Source organism: Astyanax mexicanus, unplaced genomic scaffold, assembly GCF_023375975.1.
Source record: "Astyanax mexicanus isolate ESR-SI-001 unplaced genomic scaffold, AstMex3_surface scaffold_38, whole genome shotgun sequence".
Classification (NCBI taxonomy): Eukaryota; Metazoa; Chordata; class Actinopteri; order Characiformes; family Acestrorhamphidae; genus Astyanax; species Astyanax mexicanus.
Window position 1 is genome coordinate 743727 of NW_026040048.1, and position 20820 is coordinate 764546.

Below are 20820 nucleotides of genomic sequence, written 5' to 3' on the forward strand. Positions count from 1 at the left end.
TGGATGGGGTTAAGACTGAGGTTAGGATGGATGTTAGGATGGATGTTAGGGTGGTGTTGAGTTTAGGATGGATGTTAGGATGGATGCTAGGGTGGTGTTGAGTTTAGGATGGATGTTAGGGCTGAGGTTAGGATAGATGTTAGGGTGGTGTTGAGTTTAGGATGGGGTTTGGGTTTAGGTTAGGGTGTATTTTGGTTATAGGTTTGGAATATACAGTAGAATGGAGCTGAGTTTCAGATAGAGTTGATGTTAAAATGGATTTGGGGATGGGGTGGTTATTATTATTGGGGATGGGGTTTGGATGCAGTTGAGATTGGAATGGGGTTGGGTTTAATTTGGGTCTAAGAAACTTAGCACAGTTTCTGCAGCTGGATAAAACCCTGGTGGACTCAATGCTGCATGGTGTGTGTGTGTGTGTGTGTGGCGTGAAGGGTGTGATCAGGTGTGCTCTTCGAACAGCTGTAAAAGTATGACCTTTATTCCAATAAGGAAGTTCTTAGAGCAGAAACTGAGGACAAGCACTGGATACTGTTCTCTGAAAGATCGAGCGGTTTAACAGTCTGGATGTTTTCTGGATATTCCTTCTGGGGAAATCATCAATCAAATGGAGTCCGATGTCCGTAAGTATTCTATAGTGGATTCTGGCTTTTGCTTATTATGTATATCTACACAGTTTATATCTTGTTGAATTGACAGTCATTTACTGTCGTTTTCTACAACAAATCATAGTAGGAATATTAAGATCATTTCTCAGAAAAATAAGTATTATATAACTGTAATGAACCTTAATATTACTTTCATTGCTGACATTTCTAAAAAACAGTTCTTGTGATCTTTGCCCCAACTATGGTTAGCCACACCTATCATTATAACATTAAAGCAGTGTCACTAGTATTAAATTACAAATAACATCTGTAAATCTTAATTCTCTTCAGTTTTAGAAATGAAAAATACACTTCCGTTGTCATAAGGCTGTGATACACAATAAGAGTTTCCTCTGCAGAACTTTCTGTGGTATAAGTTATTAGTGAAGAGAATACTGTAGACTTGATAGAAGACAGACACAATTGCAGTAAAAACTGTGTCAGCACTGTTATTGGCTACTGGAAAATTGTCTTTTTTACCAGATACACAGCACTGCCTACAGTCTACTTCACACCAATTTAGTTCACAACCTCTATACACTGGCAAAGGCCTGATAGTGGGTGCCACATTAATTATTATTATTCCATATATCGTCGCTGTCCAATGAAAAACACGTATCTCCATTTTTGTCGATTTTTAGTTTACTACATAATTTGAACAGACAAACTGCCCCTTACACTGTGCCAAAATTTCTTGATGAACAGTCCAATAGAAGCTCTTCAAAATGACCTGAAATAAACTCTTTTTACATTGACTTACACTGAAAGTTTATAAGGTTTTTTTCTCCCTACTGTAGGGGTGTCCAAACTTTTTTTTTTTGTTGGGGGCCAGAAGGAGAAATATATTTGAAGTCACGGGCCACACTATGTAATAAAACAAATAATGAAATATACCACTTTAAATAATACTTTTTTCCTGATTATTTCATTTACACACCATTTCACTTGACTTACTATCTTTATCTTTGACAGTGTTGTGTAAACTATGATTTGTCAAATTGACGTTTAATTTCATGATGTCTCTTAATATTAAACTCCTTAATTACGGCAACTTAGACTCTTTTCCCCGTTTTTCTGCGCTAGAAATGCGCACTCTCTCAGCTTTTAGACTCTTTTCCCCGTTTTTCTGCGCTAGAAATGCGCACCCTCTCTGCTTTTAGACTCTTTGCCCCGTTTTTCTGCGCTATAAATGCGCACTCTCTCCGCTTTTAGACTCTTTGGCCCGATTTTCTGCACTAGAAATGCACACCCTCTCCGCTTTTAGACTCTTTGGCCCGTTTTTCTGCGCTAGAAATGCGCACTCTCTCCGCTTTTAGACTCTTTGCCCCGTTTTTCTGCGCTAGAAATGCGCACCCTCTCCGCTTTTAGACTCTTTGGCCCGATTTTCTGCGCTAGAAAGGCGCACTCTCTCCGCTTTTAGACTCTTTGCCCTGTTTTTCTGAACTAGAAATGCGCACTCTCTCCGCTTTTAGACTCTTTGCCTCTTTTTCTGCGCTAGAAATGCGCACTCTCTCCGCTTTTAGACTCTTTGCCTCTTTTTCTGCGCTAGAAATGCGCACCCTCTCCACTTTTAGACTCTTTTGCCTCGTTTTTCTGCGCTAGAAATGCGCACTCTCTCCGCTTTTAGACTCTTTTGCCCAGTTTATCTGTGCTAGAAATGCGCTCCCTCTCCGCTTTTAGACTCTTTTCCCCGTTTTTCAGATGTTTCCACAGAATTACCTTTTCAGTTACAATGAAATTGTGAACCTAACATAACCGCAATCACATGACTCAAACTACCTTTAAATCTAATTTTCTTAATCCTGTTCCTGCCCAACCTGCTCTGCACATTTTGCAAATCAGAATTTCTCTGATTTAACTCCTGCTACACTGAAAGCCCTTGTTAATGACCTGGGGTGGGTTTCCCAAAAAACTATCAATCTTAGCGAATAACTAACGAACCAATGAATGACGTGAGTAAAGAACGATCCAGTTCTGTGAGTGTTTCCCAAAGAGCTTCACAAAGTGAAAATTAAGAAACAAGTTTATAGAACGTCTTTGTTGACTCCTCCCCCGGCACAGCGCGCTCAATCAATCCACTAATATCGATTCAACACTGCCAAATATAATGTTTTAATTCACTATTACATCCGAAAAACTTAGTTTAATGTTTTAAAATGTAATCTATGTAGATAAAAGTTAATGCAGGGACTCGAATCAAAAAGTACCAGTCAAAAGTTTGGACACACCATCTCATTCAATGTTTTTTTTTTTTTTAGATATTACCTACATTGTAAAGAATACTCAAGTCATTCAGACTCTAAAGGAACACATAAGGAATCATCTAGTAAACTTAAAAGTGTTAAACAAACCAAAGTACAGGGTGCTGTTAACTTGTGGTTTCTGAGGCTGGTAGCTCTGATGAAATTATCCTGAGCAACAGAGGTAACTCTTGTTCTTCCTTTCCTGGGGTGGTCCTGATGAGAGCCAGTTTTATCATTACATTTTTGATGATCTTTGCTATTGCATTTGAGGATACTTTCACAGCTCTTGAAATGTATTTCTTAAAAGTAATTTTTCTTTAGTTAGTTCAGTAGTTCTTGCCATAATCTGGATTAGAGCATTACTCAAATAGAGTTATTTACTGTATACCAACTCTACCTCTTCACAACTTTACAACAAGAAATTCAAGTAATTAACTCCTGACATGGCTTTTAACATGAAAGTAACATGCATTTAATGTGTTAAGTTATATCAGTTATTATTTTAAAAGTCTTGGGGGATGCCACACTTCAATTTTTACTTTAAAAAGACACTGATACTATATTATACTTTCCCTACAGATTCTGCGAAGGTCCAAAGAAGACGAAGCATAACTCCACCCCCCAATGGTAAGTAACCACAGTATTACAGCACTGCTTCATTTAAATTTTCATTTTCATTCATGTTGAGAACCCCTGTTTAAGACCACTTGACCACTCCAGAACATGAGGCAGGTCTTGTGGAGCTGTACTTTTACCTAACATAAGCGCTCAATGAAAAAACAACAATTGAGACAATTAAGACATAACAAAATTGTGGAGTGCTTGCTTTATCAGGTCAGAAATGTTTTGGGTTTTTTTGACAGTAGGGAATCTATGCGATATTGACAGGTGGTTTTAACGTTGTGGCAGATCAGTGTAGAGTCTTTCAAAGGGTAATATCTAAACTATAATGTTTGTCGCATTCATATTTCAGTGTCTGAGGAGCAGAGGATCGTTTTGCTAGGAAAGAATGGCCTGAACAGCAGAGTGGGGAACTTCATTCTGGGCAAAGATGCTTTTAATACTGAAGCTCCTCCTCCTTCAGTAGAGCAGCACAGTGAGAGAGCTTCAGAAACAGTTGAGGGAAGAAACATCACCCTCATCAACACACCTCACCTGTTCCATCCTCAGCTCTCTGTGGAAGAGCTGAATCAGAGAGTGAGAGAGTGCATGACTCTGGGTTCTCCTGGACCTCATGTTCTAGTTCTGGTTCTACAGCCGGACGACTTCACAGAGACAGACCGGGACAGGCTGTATCACATCCTCCACTCTCTGTCTGAGGCGTCCCAAAAACACACCCTGGTGGTAACAACACAAAAGCTGCAGTCAGACTCCAGCATTGATCGATTCCAGGAGAACCTTGTGAAGAAGATCATTGATGAGTGCAGCAGCGTGCACTTTGAGATTAAGAAGGGGTGTAGTTGTGCTGATCTTGTGAAAGTGATTCAAATGTTGATTGAAAAAAATGGAGGAAGTCACATTATCTGGGAGACACATGAAGCAGCTTCTCCTACAACAGAATGGCCGTTCAGAAAGTCTGAACATATACAGATGAGGGGAGATATGGAGAAACTAGAGGAAGAAGACATATATCGTGGTAAGTAGTGATGACCCAGACCCTTGACCCAGACTTGTACTCTCTATAGACAGGTGTGTCTTAAATTCACACACCAGGGACTAGGAACTTGACTCAGATCTATACTCTAGAAACTTGACAAAGATTTGCACACCATAGACTTAGAATATGACCCAGAAGTGGATTATAAAGATATAACCTGGATTTGACTTCACTCAGATTTGCACACAAAGGACTCAGGACCTTACCTAGACTTGTACTTGAATTAGGACATGACCCAGTAGTGAGCAATACAGACATGCCCCAGACTAGTACTGTAGAGATGATTGTACTCAGAATTGCTCACCGAGGACTTAGGAATTAAATTGTACTCTAGAGACATGACTTGAATTTGCACGGCATAGACTTGAGACTTAAATTTACATTTTAAAGATACAACTTAGATTCACACACCAGGGACTTGATTTGTACCATAGAGACCTGACTTGGATTGGTCTGCCAAAAACTTGGGACTTTACTCAGATTTGTATTCTAGACATGGATTCACACAAAAGAGACTTGGGACTATTTTAGATACCTCATTTAGAATTGCATACCAATAACTTAGAACATAAATTGTGCTGGCTTTGATCACTTAGACTTGCATGCCATAGACTTGGCCCTTGACCCAGACACCAGAAATGTAGACATGAGATAGACCTAAAGACTTGACAATTGGACTCACGTCTAACTTAAGACTTGGGAAACTTGAGACACAATCCACATTGGCTCCCCTGAGCCATGCCTTGCACTTATTCGTACACCAGGGCCTTCAGATTTGTAATAAATAGCTGACTCGGACTTGTATACAGAAAGCTTATCACTTTGTGTCATTATGATTATTTCACATTTTTGCTTGTTTATTTTAGATTTAGAGTGTGAAGCATCGGCCTTCTCTTCTAAGACCCTGAAACCACAGCTGAACCTGGTGGTGTGTGGGAGGAACCAAGAAGTAAAGGCATCCTTATTAGACCTCTTGTTGGACAGAAATACCTCTAAACCCAATGTTGAGCAATCCAGCTCAGTGTGTGTGAGGAGGGAGGCAGAAGTATGTGGACGTCTGATCTCCCTGGTGGAGCTTCCAGCTCTCTACAGCTCTAAGCTCTCAGAGGAGGAAGTGATGCGGGAGACTCTCCGCAGTGTCTCTCTCTATGATCCTGGAGTTCATGCTTTTCTCTTTGTCGTTCCTGCTGGGCCTCTTACTGATGAAGATAAGAGAGAGCTGGAGAAGATCCAGAAAATCTTTGGCTCAAGGATTAAGGAGAACAGCATTGTCCTTTTTACAACCGAGTTGAACGCTGATAGAGGAGAGGTAGCTGCATGGTTAGATTCCGAAACCATACAACTTCTCAGTATGTGTGAAGGCAGATACAAAGTCTTGGAGAAAATGGAAAATGGAAACCTCAAACCAGTTCCAACTCTACTGGATGAGTTAGTGACTATGGCAACCAGAAACAAGCCTGCTGATCCTTTTGACGCAGAGTGTCTGAGAATAGTCCTGATTGGGAAAACTGGGAATGGGAAGAGTGCAACAGGAAATTCGATTTTAGGTTTGAGTCAATTCGATTCCAGGGCTAGCATGAGAGGTGTGACCTCAAAGTGCCAGAAAGAGTTCGGTAAAGTCCTGGGAAAGTCTGTCGCTGTTGTCGACACACCAGGACTCTTTGACACCAGATTCACTACTGAAAAAGTGACAGAGGAAATCGCTAAGTGCATCTCCCTATCTGCACCCGGACCCCACGCTTTCATCATTGTGTTAAGCATTGGAAGATTTACAAAGGAGGAGATGGACACTGTAGACCTAATTAAGGACATCTTTGGACCCGAGGCTGTAAAGTACAGTGTAGTTCTGTTCACTCGAGGAGATGAGCTGGCAGGTGAGACGATTGAGGAATACGTCGAGCGATGCGGCCATGATGACGTGAACAAACTGATCAAGGACTGCGGCGGACGAGTTCACATGTTTAATAACAAAGTAAACCACTCTAGCCAAGTGAGCGAGCTTCTCAGAAAGATCGAGGAAATGATCCAGTTTAACAGGAACAATTACTTCACCAATGATATGCTAAAGTTAGCAGAGAGGACCATACAGCAGAAAACAGAGGAGATACTGAGAGGGAAAAAGATGGAGATCCAAAACAGTATAAAGTCTCTGAGGAAGGATTACATGAAAGAAGTAGAGAGGAACACACTGCACAATAAGAGAGAAAGAGAGCAAGAGGAGGTGAAGCAACGTCCTGTGAAAAAGGAGATTGAGAAGCGCATGAAGCTGTTCACAGCTGTAACAGAGAAAAGGGAGGACAGAAAACAGAAGGAACTGGAAATAGAGAGAGAGAAAGAACTAACGGGAACAAACCTGAGACCGGCTGCTGCTGAGGAACATCCTAAACAAAGCACAAAGAAAATGATAAAAATGTTTGAAGGAATCATAAACCAAGACAAACAGGACCAGCAGTCTGAGACCGAACGAAGGAAAAAGATGGAGCGAGAGCAGATTAAGAGAGAGAACAAGGACATTTCAATACAAACAACAAAAGAGCAAAAGAATAAAGGACAGGAGCAGAAAGTGTGTGAGGAGAAAAGAAGTGAAGAGGAGAGGAAAATGCTGGATAGGCTGGAGCTGGAGCGAGAGAGACAGGAAGAGCTGAGGAGGAGAGAAGAGGAAGACAGGATGAAAAAAGAAAGCGAAGATAAAAAGCGTAAGCAAGAAAGAAAGGAGAGAACAGTATGTGAGGAAGAAGGAAGTGAAGAGGAGAGGAAAATGCTGGAGAGGCTGGAGCGAGAAAGACAGGAAGAGTTGAGGAGGAGAGAAGAGGAAGACAGGATGAAAAAAGAAAGTGAGGATAAAAAGCATAAGGAAGAAAGAAGGGAGAGAAAAGTGTGTGAGGAGGAAGGAGGTGAGGAAGAGTGGAAAAAGATGGAGAGGCTGGAGCTGGAACGAGAGTGTCAGGAAGAGCTGAGAAGAATAGAAGAGGAAGAAAGGATGAGGAAAGAGAGAGAAAATAAAGAGCACGAGGAGATGAAGAACCGTTTTGAGAAAAGACTAAATGAACTTAAGATCCAGTACGAGATGGAGGCTCGAGCACAGGCCGAGCTGATCAGTGATTTAATGCCTCTGCTGGAAGAGGAAATCTCAGAAGCGGTGAATCGCGGCAAGGGTAGAAAGAAAGACACGAAAGGTCAGTGTGTTGTTCTCTGAAGGCATGAGAGAGAAGAGCATGTAAATATGTATTATAATCTACATGTTTGACTTTACATTGTTCATATTTTCTAAATAAGCAAAACAAAAATTCTCTAGGGTATCATAGTGCCTATACATTGTTTTCATTAGATTATTTGTTGGCAGTTACTGTATATAATCAATCTCTTGTGGAAAAAGACAAATGTAAGTAAATGAAAAAAAAAAATTCTTAAGGTGTTCTTATTGTTTAAAAAAAAAAACACTTGAAAAAAATGTGATATATTGACAAGCTCCAAAGTGGAATTATGTATCCATAACTAAGTTTTGGGAGTTTATCCACGCCCTCACTCCTCCCCCTTCCTTCCCTATTTAAAAACGTCACTTCCTCTCTACCTGCTCGTTGAACAACCTCGCACCCACCTCCTCCCCATCTTCCTCCTTCGTTAATTTTATTATTTTTCCTCATGTTTCTCTTCGTGTGAGAGGGGGGGCTTCAGCTTCACGCTTTACAGCGAAGCTGCCCCGACCTCCACCCCAAATACTCTGAGTTCCCTCCCCCTCTTTTCTTCTTCTCTACCCAGTCAAGGGCATGGGTCAATACTAGCAAAATTATGATTATAGACTTAAAGACACATCTGGCATGCTATCATGGCATCATTATGTATTCAATTCAGTATTTATCCTAATTAAGAAGCCTAAAGCATAGTGTTGCTTTGCTGTTACAATGTGTGTTAGTGCACCCTGCTGAAGAGAAGTGGAACTACAGAGCTAAATCTAACACTAACACAGGCCAAATTCCAAATCCATGCTTTAACCCCTCCTCAAAAAAACAAACAAACAAACAAACAAAAAAAATAAAATAAACACGTTTGCAATTATTTTTTGCAGTAACTTTTTCTCTGGATTTAAAGAGACCTCCTGTCAGTCCCTTTTTCAGATGTTCCCTTTAATTCCACCCACATCTCATTTACAGGTAAAGGGTAAACAAACATAACAGAACACAGTTGGTACAAATTATGTGAATTACTGGAGTTGATTCTACACAGTTTAATAAAAAAAAAACTAAACAACTTCGAAGAGAAGATCCAGTCAAAAAAAAAAATCGTATTTTTATTAGGTGTGTAATTATGTAAAAAATTAAATTATAAGTGAGATATGCTTTATTCACCTACATCACCATTGTCTAACAAAACAAAGCTGTGAGGTACAGAAGTAGCTTTGTGTACCTGGGTACTGGCAATGCCACCCCACTGCTGCATTCCCAAATGCACTTCTTTAAAAAGAAAGACATTTTTATAATTTAGAAAATCAGTAGAGATCACCATTTCCGTCTAAGATGTTACTGTGCTAGCTATCTAGCTAAGGATAGTCATATTAATAATACCCAGCCAGCATTTCCAACCAGATGAATGTTAGCAGAGACAGCAAGCTAGATAAACCCGGTTATGAGCTTAATTTACCTTAAACTGGTTATTTTCTTGTTTTAACGTCAAAACGAATGGAAGGAACCCTTAATCAAGCCATAACTCTTTAGTAGCCTGTTTAGCTCGCTAGCTAGTTAATATGGTGGGTAGCCTGGTCTTACATATGTGTACATTTGCATGCGTTGTGTTAACATTAATTTTATGTTCAGTTTTGTATTACAGATTAATGTGGAGACAAAAGTAAGTTCAGAACATTTTAATAAAAGGGTGGACTGTGAAAGCTGAAGAAGGATGCTGTACCCACGTTATTTGCCAGGACTGTAGTTAGACAAACTACAAGATATATCTATTTTTTACAGTAACCAAGTTAGTTAGTAACTAACTAGTTAGCAAGCTAGCCAACACATGAGTTTTCTATACAGCCAACATCCTGCAGATGGGAGTTTTACTTACACAAAAGGGTTCTGAGGGCAGAAAGAAAACTGATTGGTTCAGAGAAACAACCAATCAATTTAAAGAAGAGGCGGGGGAAAAGGCAGGATCTGCTAAATGAAAAAAAAGACCGCAGATGGGAGTTTTACTTACACAAAAGGGTTCTGAGGGCAGAAAGAAAACTGATTGGTTCAGAGAAACAACCAATCAATTTAAAGAAGAGGCGGGGGAAAAGGCAGGATCTGCTAAATGAAAAAAAAGACCGGGCAGTTGGATCCAGCCATCTTTGAGGAGTGAAAAATCACAGTTTTTGAAGGTAAGATGCTTTTATTTTTATTAAAATAATATTAATGTACTGAATAAGAGCTTTTTAAGTTAACTTGAAACAGTAGTGTGAATTTTCAGGCTAATTGGCTAGCAAGATTAGCACAGTATTTTCGATAGTCAGCTAGCCAAAAAATAGCAAAAGTAATTAAGTATTTTTTTTTATTATTATTTTAAAGAGTTTATTTTGGGAACAGATATGCCTTATTAAATGAACTTAAAATAATAGTGTGCATTATTAGGCTACTGAGCCAGCTAACCTTGCTAGCTAGCAAGTTCAGATACTTAGGTTAGCTAATTAGCTCCATAGTTTAAAGTAGTTTTGATAAGGTCAGCTAGACATTTGTCAGCTATTAAACAATATTCAGTCTGATATAATCTACAATTATATGAAATGAGGGATAAAAATTGCATAGGGGTTGTTAATGTTAGTCAGATAATAGCAGTGTTCAACAGGCTTTAGCTAGCATGCTTGGTATATTTACTCTTGCTTACTTGGATGTGTAGTAGTGTATTAAGTCATACAAACACAACTTGAGAATGGAAAAGTTTTATACTGCTTTACAGGAATTGTAGAAATGTGTCTCGTGCTGTGTTATAAGCCACTGTAACGTTAATATATAGTTTTTTGCTGCTCTGGGGGCAGACGAATTGATCTATTGACATAAAAGACTCTATAACAGTGTTTTTTAACCTGTGGGCCGCACCCCCCAAGTGGGCTGCAGAGGTATTGCAAGCGGGCCATAGGGCAAAATTCTTTTTTTTTTGTTTGTTTGTTCCTATTTTGCAAAGTAAATATGATTTTCAAATATATAAATAGTTTAGCAAATGTAATTTATAATGTGATGTCAATTAGTACTGATGCACACATTGAATTGTTAAATATAACATAGGTGTACTATAACGCTGCTCTTAGGGCAGCAGAACTTGGTTTTGTTTTAAATTATGAGTTACACAACTGCTTCCAATGTACTGTAAGTTTCGCCTTTATCATCCTGATTATCATCATGATTAATGTTGCATTTTGGGTTAGGAGGATTAAATCATATATTCACATAGGTTTGTTTAATTGAAGAATATCTGACTACATACAGCGTATTGCTGCTCTTGGAGCAGCAGAATTGAACCATTGGCATGATGACTGTTTCAGATGAGCATTTGAAATTCAGACACAGCATAATGCTGCTCTTGGGGCAGGAAAACTGAAACATGTACAAGATTAGTCTGTAGGGTTAGCATTACCACTTTATATAGAGGCTAACGCTGCTCTTGGGGCAGCAAAGCACTGGTTTAAAAATCAGAAGTAATTAACTATATGTTTGGGCTTTTTTATACTGATTAATTTTAATGCAGATTTTGGGTCTGTAAAATTGAGCAACACCAATATTAAATCCTGAAATTTAGCATGTTTATATTATATAAAGAATACTGCTACTCTTGGGTACAGGGTTATGTTCTGGGGGCAGCAGAACAGTAGTTGTAAAGGCGGCGGCAATGTACTATAAATTTGAACTGCATCTTACTGATTTATATTATTGTTCATTTTGGGTCAGTATAATTGATTCCTAGCCATATTTAGCAATAATATATTTTATACCAACTAGTGCTGCTCTTGGGGCAGCAGAACTGTTGTTTATTTGTGCAAATCATGTTAGATTAAAATGTTTTTAAGGCTGTAGGGTTGGCTTTTATCATGCTGATCATATTCACATAGAATCCTTTAATTGAGCAATACTCTACTATATACAGGGTATTGTATTGTACTGTAAAATTGTGCAATACCCATATTGAATCCTGAAGTTTAGCATTAGTGTATTATATACCGAGAACTGTAATACATATTAGTGTAGTTTAGTTTTTGGACATTATATACATGATATAAGCTGTTAGAATATTCAAAAAATGGTGGTTTGATATGCTGTATTTTCTTTAGACACTGAAACTATGATTAAAATTATGTTTTACCAATTCTAATCTTGCCTCATTGTGTTTTAGGGAATTATTGAGAAAATGAATGGTAAGTATGAAACATTTCATTATCACACCTACACTATTAATTATAAGTTAATTTAAGGTAAACAATGTTAAGACCGTTGGTATCCTTATCAAAATACTGTATACAAGAGCTGCTGTACATAGCAATACATATGCCTGTAGGCTATGTTTTAATCTAGAAAAAATATAATTTGTTAAAAAAAAACAGAATGTTAGGCTAGTATTTTAATAATCAAACTAAAATATTATAAATATTACAACTTTTTTCTTTTGCAGTGTTACAAGATTTGAGGTCAGGAGGACTTTATATACAGGATGCAAGACTTGGAAGTGTTGGGCCTTATCCACTTTACATGGAAAGTTTTGAAACCCTTGTGGAGTGCAACAAAGTATCTGACGAGGTATTTGTTCCTCATTTCTATATTCTGTTCATTATTCCATATGCGCTTGTAAACAGTTAACTGTGGCACAATCCCAAAATCAGAAACATTTATGCACATGGTATCGGATGTTGGTTTAGGAGCCTTGTTGGCGATAGACAAAAGACTATCCAGATTTTCAGCAAAAGGTTTAGAAGGTTTGCAGAAAGTATGGGACAAAATGACACCTAAAACACTTCATCGTTTGGTACCCTTGGGGCCATATCGTAGCAGGGCACGTGGCGTGGCAAGTTACCATCGTATACCCAGTCAACAGTCTATTTTTACGCCTTGCACACACGTCCTTAAAATAGCGTTGGACTTTTGGAATATATTATCGCTAATGGGCATGGTGGTCTGGAAATGATGTGTGTTCAGGTAAATTTCTGGCGTGTTTCTATTTTGGCTGCGGAAAAAAGCATTGCGCGTCTAATCCGGTGAAACCCGACTAAAATCAACAGTCAGTCGCGCGCACGCAGAGCTGGATCACGATCACCACGAGCACTGCGCTCCCCATTCACTATACCACACACCATCACTTCTTTACCACAGAAAAATAAACCTCACCCAGAGCCTTAATTAAGAGAATTAAAACATGCCGTTAGAGCTGCGCAAGGCGTAATTTTTGCGCCCTCACGACACAGGACATGCCCCTAAATCCAGCTGCACAAAGTGCAATTAACTAGTGCGCTATAGATCACTATAGGGCCCTTGGTGTCAAATGTCTTGGTGTCAAAAGTGTTGTAAGAAGGAATGGCAATGTTACAAAGTGTGATGCAATGTGTTGCAGGCCTAAAGTGCAGGAGTGGACGTATATATACAAATGACAAATGTGATGAGATAAAACATGAAATATCTTGGGTTCATACTGTCTGCATTGATAGTTTAACATTATTCTTCAAACATCACTGTTTCTTGAAATACCGGCCTGGGCTCCAAAAATATTTGTCAACACAAAACTACATGCATCTCTCACTTTTAGAAGTTTTTTCCTGATTGTTTTTTAACTATCTTTCTTTGTTCTTTTTCCTCAGATCATGGATGCCTTGTTCCATCTGTTCAGCATGGTAATAGATTGTTAAATCCTATGAATGACAATATATGACAATACTTAATCATTATTTTCTGGGTATTAAGATAGCATGAGTGGAGAGCACTTGTCAAATGTGCGTTTCTTTACAAAGAAGTGTAATTAGCCCGGTTTTAATGAAACTGGTTCATGCGAAATCATCAAACCAAAAGTTATTTAATATTACAAATCTGTGAGTGGCAAAAGTATGTAAAGCTTTGTTTTCAGTATCTGGTGTTGCCCCTTGTGCAACAATAACTCCAAATAAAAGTTTACGATAACTGCAGATTAGTCCTGCATATCGGCTTGGAGGAATTTTAGCCTGGTCCTCCATACTAAACATATTTGGCTGTGTTATGTTGGTGTGTTTCTTTTTCTATAAACTGCTGCTTTAGCTCTGCTTACAACATTTCTACTGTATTAAGATCAGCACCACTGTCAATATCAATAATAAATTATTTTTAATAATAGATAGAGTTTTGGTAAGTTTCTATAAATCAAAAATCCCAGCAGTGCCACAAACAGTGAGTTTGATGAGTTTACATAAACTAATTCCACTAAAGCAGGGCTAATTACACTTCTTTGCAAAGAAATAAAATAACTTGACTTGTTCCCCATATTACCTTTAAGGACATGTTAATCATAATTAAAAAGATCAGCCTCTGATTCACAAAAACTTGCACATCCTGTTCTACTCCAGGAAAAGGTTGGCTACCTTGTATTGAAAACAAAACCCAATTGCAAACATTTGCTTTGTTTTCACTTACTGTAAAGCATTTGTAATTAAGTCACATAAGTAAGCATTCTGTGTACATATTTTTTTTTCTAGAAGCGACCAGGTATACTAGCAATCAATGCTCATACTCTGTCTCATATTCTTGATGGGGGAGCAAGGGCAAGGAGCCATTATTTTATCAAGGTAAACTTTTTTAACTTGCATTTTCTTGCTTTATTTGCATAGACTCACACTATTTTATATGAAGTTATATAAAATTATATTTCAGTTTTACATTGTTTTTGTTTTCTCTTCAACTAAGAGGAACATCTTTAAAAACACAAGGGAGGTTATTGGTCCTTACTTGGAACACGGGAATCACTGGACTTTTTTTGTAAGTTAATAAATGAAAGTTTTGATTTACATAGTACTACATGGTTCAACATGCAAATGTGTTAATAACTGCTTAAATGCATGATACTGACACACTCATAAAGTCACTCATTTGCAAAAGTCATGCAGTACTTGCTATTTAATTAAAAGCATTTTGTTGGCAAAATAAGATCCTTGATTGTAGAAATGTCTCATTCATTCATATTCAAAATTTCTTTATAGCACTGCAGTTTTGTAGATCGTACTATAACATATCTCAATTCGCTTGGGGAACAGGATCAGCAATATGATAAAATTAAAAACAACTGGAGGTAGGAAGAAAGATTTTATATATATCTGTAAAACAAGTGTTTGAAATATATATTTTTCAAACACTAGTTTTACAGAGATACATATTTGCCATGTATGCTTACATTCCAGCACATTTGCTGCAGCAAAAGGCTACCACGGACCATGGAAAAGGACAACAAGGAACCATTCTCTTCAGAGTGATTCTATTTCCTGTGGAGTTTTCACAGCTGTGGTGAAATATTTATTGTTGTTTATATTATTATTAGCTGAATGAGTAAGCAAATAGTTTTGGCAATATAGTGTGTATATAGGGTAAAATAATGGTAGTTTTTGGGAACATATTTTGCAAAAACTACAGTTGTGTAAATTGTTTATGCCAGTTGCATGTTTTTTTACAGTGGAAATTTGTAATAGGATCAAAAGACCATCTAATCTAAAAATATTTTTACACTTGTAAAACAAGCTAAACAAAAAAAATGTATTAGACTGCTGTAATTGATTGCAATTATCATCTTTGTAGTTTGCTGAGACATTTCTGGAAGGGGAAGAGGGGTATCTTACATGCCCACCAGTACATGAAGAAAGACAACGATTGGGTCTGCTTCTTTTCAAGTCACTTGGCAAGTATAATATATATTCACATATTAACAGTGTATGCCCCAGTTGATTCACTCCAAAGGCAAACTGTGCAATGCTCAGAAAAACATAAAAAAAAACAAGAGCTACGTGTCTGACAATACAGGTCTAAGGAAGCATGTTAAATTTGTTTCTAAAAAGAACATGACAGCAAAGCCTAATAAACAAACCACAAGGCTTTTAAAACAGTGTCCAGCCATTACACCAAATTAGAGATGTGGACCTGGGCAACTTATAGTCAACCATGAACTGTGTATACCAAAGTATTCTACAGTCAAATGTGAGGCCATCTATCAAACAGCTAAAGTCAAGAGTTGGTATTCCAGGAAAAAACTAAACTACAACAGAATTGCTGAAAAAGAAAAAAATGAAGGTGCCAATATGTAATTTGTAATTGGTTTCTTATGTGAGTACATATGTTTAGGTTCCTTGCTGTTTTAATCCTAGTAAATAAATTTATTTTGTGTTTTAGATAGGTCAGGTGTTTGTGGCATTTGTCATAAAACAGTGTCTAAGAAGAGCAAGGCAAGTGATGCAGTTTTACACCTTTTAATACATAATATAAACATTACAGATTCTGTAATTCTAACCTTGAGTAAAATTTATTTTCTTACTAAACTTGAAATTAACCTTGAAAAAAAGATTAATTAATTGTGGAGAAATAAAAATAAACTTGATGTAATCATTTATAATGTTTTTTTCTAGGACAAATGCTTAACATGTTTAGCAAATATCCATGCAAAATGTCTACCTGTGAATCCAGAGGACAGCAAGTGTCTTTTTTGCAAAGGTACTAAATTTTAGTGTAAATAACTTATAATGAACATAAAATGTGACATTTGAGTCAAATAATGAAAAATGTATGCTTTCATAATAGTATTCGCAATAGGATTCTCAATTCCTTGAGATCCACTACTATATACTATAATATGAAGTGATAGGCTCTCTAAAGTTTTTTTTTTTCTCTTAGCCTTTGTTATTTTTCAAATGTTGTTTGTTTACTATTTAAAAGATTCAATTATTGAGTTTTGCATTTAATAGGGCAGGAAAGAAGAAATCCAGTTAAGGTAGAGGAGAGTACAGGACAAAGCAACCAAGACAACACAGGAGTTCAGGAAATAGTCAGTTCAGGACAAAATTATGATAAAGTTCAAAGAGAAGATGATCCAGGACAAAGCAACAAAGACTATACAGCTCTTCATGGAGAAGACAGTTCAAGACAAAGCAGCAGAGACAAAGAAGCTGAGGGAGAAGACCGTTCAGGACAAAGCAGCAGAGACAAAGAAGCTGAGGGAGAAGACAGTTCAGGACAAAGCAGCAGAGACAAAGAAGCTGAGGGAGAGGACAGTTCAGGACAAAGCAGCAGAGACAAAGAAGCTGAGGGAGAGGACAGTCCAGGACAAAGCTGCAGAGACAAAGAAGCTGAGGGAGAAGATATTTCAGGACAAAGCAGCAGAGACAAAGAAGCTGAGGGAGAGGACAGTTCAGGACAAAGCAGCAGAGACAAAGAAGCTGAGGGAGAAGATATTTCAGGACAAAGCAGCAGAGACAAAGAAGCTGAGGGAGAAGATATATCAGGACAAAGCAGCAGAGACAAAGAAGCTGAGGGAGAAGATATTTCAGGACAAAGCAGCAGAGACAAAGAAGCTGAGGGAGAAGATATTTCAGGACAAAGTCCAGGAGATCAGACAAGTAAATAGAAAATTAGATGACTAGAGTAACTGGCCCAAACTTTAAACTTCTGCTCAATTCAAGGGCGTTAATGTTGTGTTAATTTGTTGTATACAAATCTTCTAAAACAATTTTGTTTTGGAATAGTTTTTACACATGATGTAGTACATTTTTGGAATGTGTTTTCATTCCAAATAGAAGAGTAGTAAAGTAGAATATGATGGGTCTTCCAGGTAAATTATTCTAACCAAAAGCATTGCCTGGTTGGATCTTAAGCCATCTTTGTATTTGCATATTACCTTTTAGCAGTCCTAGAAACGCTTAATGCTGTCATATATGACTGGACAAACAACAGGTCCGTTTAGCACTCCATGTCTTATAAAAAATAAGTTTTGGTAATTGTTGAAAATGATTAAATCTGATTGTAAAATAATTTTAAGCAAATTCCTTATCATTGTTGGGTATTGTCAAGTATCACAGAACTAGGAACTATAACTTCTTAAACTGTAATTTACTACTGCCACAGAAACTTTACTAACCTCATTTGAAAAAAAAAACGTTAATTTTAAAAAGTAAGGTCATTGCACAGCAATATTAGATTAGATGTAGCAACATTCATATTTTGACTGAATTACTTATAATTCAGATGATTCCGTTATATTTGGGAGGAGCATGTTCACAGGACTAAATGTACTTTTTATTTTTATTTTTTTTAATAATTTTATTTCTAATTTTTCCCTTTTTCTCCCCAATTTACAAGGCCAATTACCCAACCCACTTGTTAGGACTCCCCCCATCACTAGTAATGCCCCAACACACCAGGAGGGTGAGACTAACACATGCTTCCTCCGATACATGTGAAGCCTGCATGAGCTGAGGTTCGAACCTGCGACCTCCTGCTCATAGTGGCAGCGCTTAGACCGCTGGACCACTCGGTGCCCCTACTTTTTATTTTTTACTGGGCTTATCCAGAGACATCAAGTTATGGATAAAGCAATTCATTTGCCTACATTTATTTGAATTGTCTTATTTGTTTTACAGAAGGATTCATCGTGGAAAGTGTTTTAAAAGTATCAGACTTCCACCAAACAAAAAGGTACATTTTAATTAATTAACATTCTATTCAATTACCTGTTTCTTTTTCCAGTTCCATTTGTGTTGAAATCGCAGTTATTAAATAAATGAATTGATATGTTTCGAGTCATTTTTCCCCAATCCTGTGCATCCTATGCATTTTATTAAGCACCCCAGCTTCCTCAAGATCATAGATATATTATTGATATTTCAGATACCTGGTCACAACTGATGAACTGCAGAGAAGATGTGCTCAACCGGAGAGCTACTCTGCAAACACTGTGGTGGCTTATCTAAGAAAGGCCAAAGGTCAAAAAAGAAACATAGAACAGAAGTTGGCAGAGTTGGAGGTGAATCCTTCAAAACGCACAAAGTTAACTTCACTGTGCTCCAAACTTTGTGAAGGTACACACACAAATACACACACACACACACACACACACACACCCTGACACACATATTATTATATGATATATATTTGTACATATTTTAATTCTAACATCAAAAATTATGTTCTTTGCGATGACTTTGTTTTAGATGAATGTCGTGACCTGGCTGATGATATTTGGCAGCTAAATTCATACCCCAGAAGAAAGTGGGTCAAGCCTTGTTAGAGGATGGAAATGTCCACGAAGGCATGGCCAAAACAGAGGACTGCAGGTAAGTTAATTTACAAAATCTAAAGGTATATAATTATAGACTAAGGTGTTGGCTGTTCATGTACTGGTGTCACCGTGAAACTTTAATGTGTTTAGAGTTTTTAAATAATTATCTGCCATTCTTGGTACACATAAATGCTGATAAATATTCACTTGTATTAATTTTTGTATAGTTTAAAGTGTACTTTTTAAAAAAAAACTTTTACTTTAAGCCTAATTCAATAAGTCAACAACTTTATTTAATTATTTGGTCCAAAAAATAACTATAGCTGAGCTCTGTAATAAACATTTTTCAATGAATATAAGATAAAATTAAGCAATATCATTATTAAAAGTACCCCATCTTCATATCATCAAATATCAAATCATCATAGTAAAAAATAGTAATTACCACCAGTAATAATGTGCAATTTAATGAAAGGTTAATGATTTATTTGGATCAGTAATTATATTCTATATTATACTCTGTTGAGGACCATATGGGGGTGTCTGTCACCGCTGTCAAACAGAAAAACTCACAGTGGTGAAAAAAATCTACTCTCTCACATAGTATTTCATGAGTTGTTACATTAGCCATCTTATTTCCCCTCTGTTTGCTAGCTGCTTCAGATATCTAGTTTGTTTAATCTAATGTAATTTTTTTTATAAAACTTAGAGTGTTGACATGTTATGATTGTGAGAGTAGCAGTGTCCAAAAATATGAATTTAAGTTTAAGAGAAAACAGGAAACGTTCAGGAGCTTACGTGATCTTGAAACATGCTGTAGAGCTTAAGGTTTGAATATGGGGTCCTCAGAAATGTAGCTGACCTTGTAGTTTCCTGATTGTATTGCTTTTTATAAATATCTTATGGAGGTGTTGAATATGTAGAACAAATTAAGCAACCCCAAAATAATCATGTGGTAAAGATATTATTTAATTCAATTATTACTTTTAGAGTTTTAATAAATTGAAATGAAAATCTCCTAACAGAGGACAACTGATTTTGTAGGTAATAGCCCAGCATATAATCATTTAATAATCATTATATAAATTATTAATTAAAACTAAACCTATAAAACATCCTTATATATTTTCAAAAGAGCCCCTGATTATAACCTTGATTGTTTTTATTCGTGAAAATGTTTTTCATTTCCAACAGAATTTGCATTTTTCTTAGTGATGCAAATTCTCAAGAATCAGTGACATACAACATTTGCTATCAAGTTTAACTGGAAGGATAAACATTGTTTTTGTTTTTATCATTTGCAGAAAGACCCTAAAAGCTGTGGAAAAAGCTTTGGAGACGAACTGGCATACATTTGACCTGGCAACTCACGGTCTTGGGCCTGCAGTTATAAAAGGCACTTTTGAATTAATTGATGCATGTCTTAAAGAGAAAATGAAAGCATTACAATCATGAATTAGAACCAATTTCAACTGTTTTGTCTGCTTACATTATGTTCATAGTTATATACACTAGCTTCATGCTTGAAACCTTGTTATATGCCTACTAACTACAATATGTGTTGGTTACTTTGTTGCTAAAAATACATTTGGGATTGTTTTTTTTACTTTGTTATGTACGTATTTTAGTTTTTGAATATTGTTTTTGTGTGTACAATGTAATTGTAAATAAAGATTTACAATCCTTTTTATTATTTGTTTATTTTATTTTTCCACCATATTGGAGAATCCCAGTGTGAAGCAGTTGGTAAATCAAATAAACAAATCAAATACATTTGAAAGAGCTTCTCAGTAAATCCAAACATGACACAATTGTGGTACTCCACACAGTAGGAATTATGAAAACTCATCTAAATCAAGGTATTTCCAAAACAAGTACATTGTACAATTCTATGCAATTACAAAGTTGACTACTTGGGGGTTTTGCAGATGTTTTTAAAAGAGAATCTCAACTCAACTATAAATTAGCAGCTCATAGTTAACTTACAGGAATTTCATTATCATTTGTTGAAAACATCTTATGATTCTAACACGTTTGCCTCTTTTTCTTT

At 36.8% G+C, this 20820-nt stretch overlaps 3 protein-coding genes across 4 annotated transcripts; all 3 read left to right on the plus strand.

Moving 5' to 3' along the window:
• The first annotated feature begins 480 nt into the window (after positions 1-480).
• Positions 481-8539, plus strand: LOC125794053 (GTPase IMAP family member 8-like). The gene is made up of 4 exons (XM_049473458.1): positions 481-620; positions 3467-3514; positions 3861-4523; positions 5411-8539. The coding sequence occupies exons 1-4, from the start codon at positions 605-607 to the stop codon at positions 7738-7740; spliced, it is 3057 nt and encodes a 1018-aa protein (XP_049329415.1). The 5' UTR covers positions 481-604; the 3' UTR covers positions 7741-8539.
• Positions 8540-9558: 1019 nt separating this feature from the next.
• LOC125794055 (uncharacterized) lies at positions 9559-15484 on the plus strand. Of its 2 annotated transcripts, XM_049473491.1 has the most exons (9): positions 9560-9894; positions 11898-11919; positions 12174-12298; positions 13351-13383; positions 14215-14304; positions 14423-14494; positions 14716-14804; positions 14914-15016; positions 15305-15481. In XM_049473491.1, exons 2-9 carry the CDS (start codon positions 11913-11915, stop codon positions 15449-15451), a joined length of 666 nt encoding a protein of 221 aa, XP_049329448.1. In that variant the 5' UTR covers positions 9560-9894; positions 11898-11912; the 3' UTR covers positions 15452-15481. The 2 variants fall into 2 exon arrangements, with proteins under 2 accessions (XP_049329449.1, XP_049329448.1); XM_049473492.1 differs by lacking the exons at positions 14716-14804; positions 14914-15016 and having other exon boundaries at positions 9559-9894; positions 15305-15484.
• A 180-nt stretch (positions 15485-15664) lies between these two features.
• LOC125794041 (uncharacterized) lies at positions 15665-20460 on the plus strand. The gene is made up of 9 exons (XM_049473444.1): positions 15665-15683; positions 15893-15945; positions 16126-16210; positions 16462-17112; positions 17852-17917; positions 18133-18187; positions 18380-18570; positions 18738-18825; positions 20075-20460. The coding sequence occupies exons 1-9, from the start codon at positions 15665-15667 to the stop codon at positions 20223-20225; spliced, it is 1359 nt and encodes a 452-aa protein (XP_049329401.1). The 3' UTR covers positions 20226-20460.
• Positions 20461-20820: the final 360 nt, after the last annotated feature.

Bases quoted from the DNA above. Each gene is read 5' to 3' on its own strand.
- LOC125794041 (XM_049473444.1), top strand. The intron at 17,113-17,851 runs GTAAATAGAAAA...CCAATTTACAAG, and splicing joins AAGTCCAGGAGATCAGACAA to GCCAATTACCCAACCCACTT. The intron at 18,571-18,737 runs GTACACACACAA...GATATTTGGCAG, and splicing joins GTGCTCCAAACTTTGTGAAG to CTAAATTCATACCCCAGAAG.
- LOC125794053 (XM_049473458.1), top strand. The intron at 3,515-3,860 runs GTAAGTAACCAC...TTCATATTTCAG, and splicing joins CATAACTCCACCCCCCAATG to TGTCTGAGGAGCAGAGGATC. The intron at 4,524-5,410 runs GTAAGTAGTGAT...TGTTTATTTTAG, and splicing joins GGAAGAAGACATATATCGTG to ATTTAGAGTGTGAAGCATCG.
- LOC125794055 (XM_049473491.1), top strand. The intron at 12,299-13,350 runs GTATTTGTTCCT...CTTTTTCCTCAG, and splicing joins GCAACAAAGTATCTGACGAG to ATCATGGATGCCTTGTTCCA. The intron at 14,805-14,913 runs GTAGGAAGAAAG...CTTACATTCCAG, and splicing joins AAAATTAAAAACAACTGGAG to CACATTTGCTGCAGCAAAAG.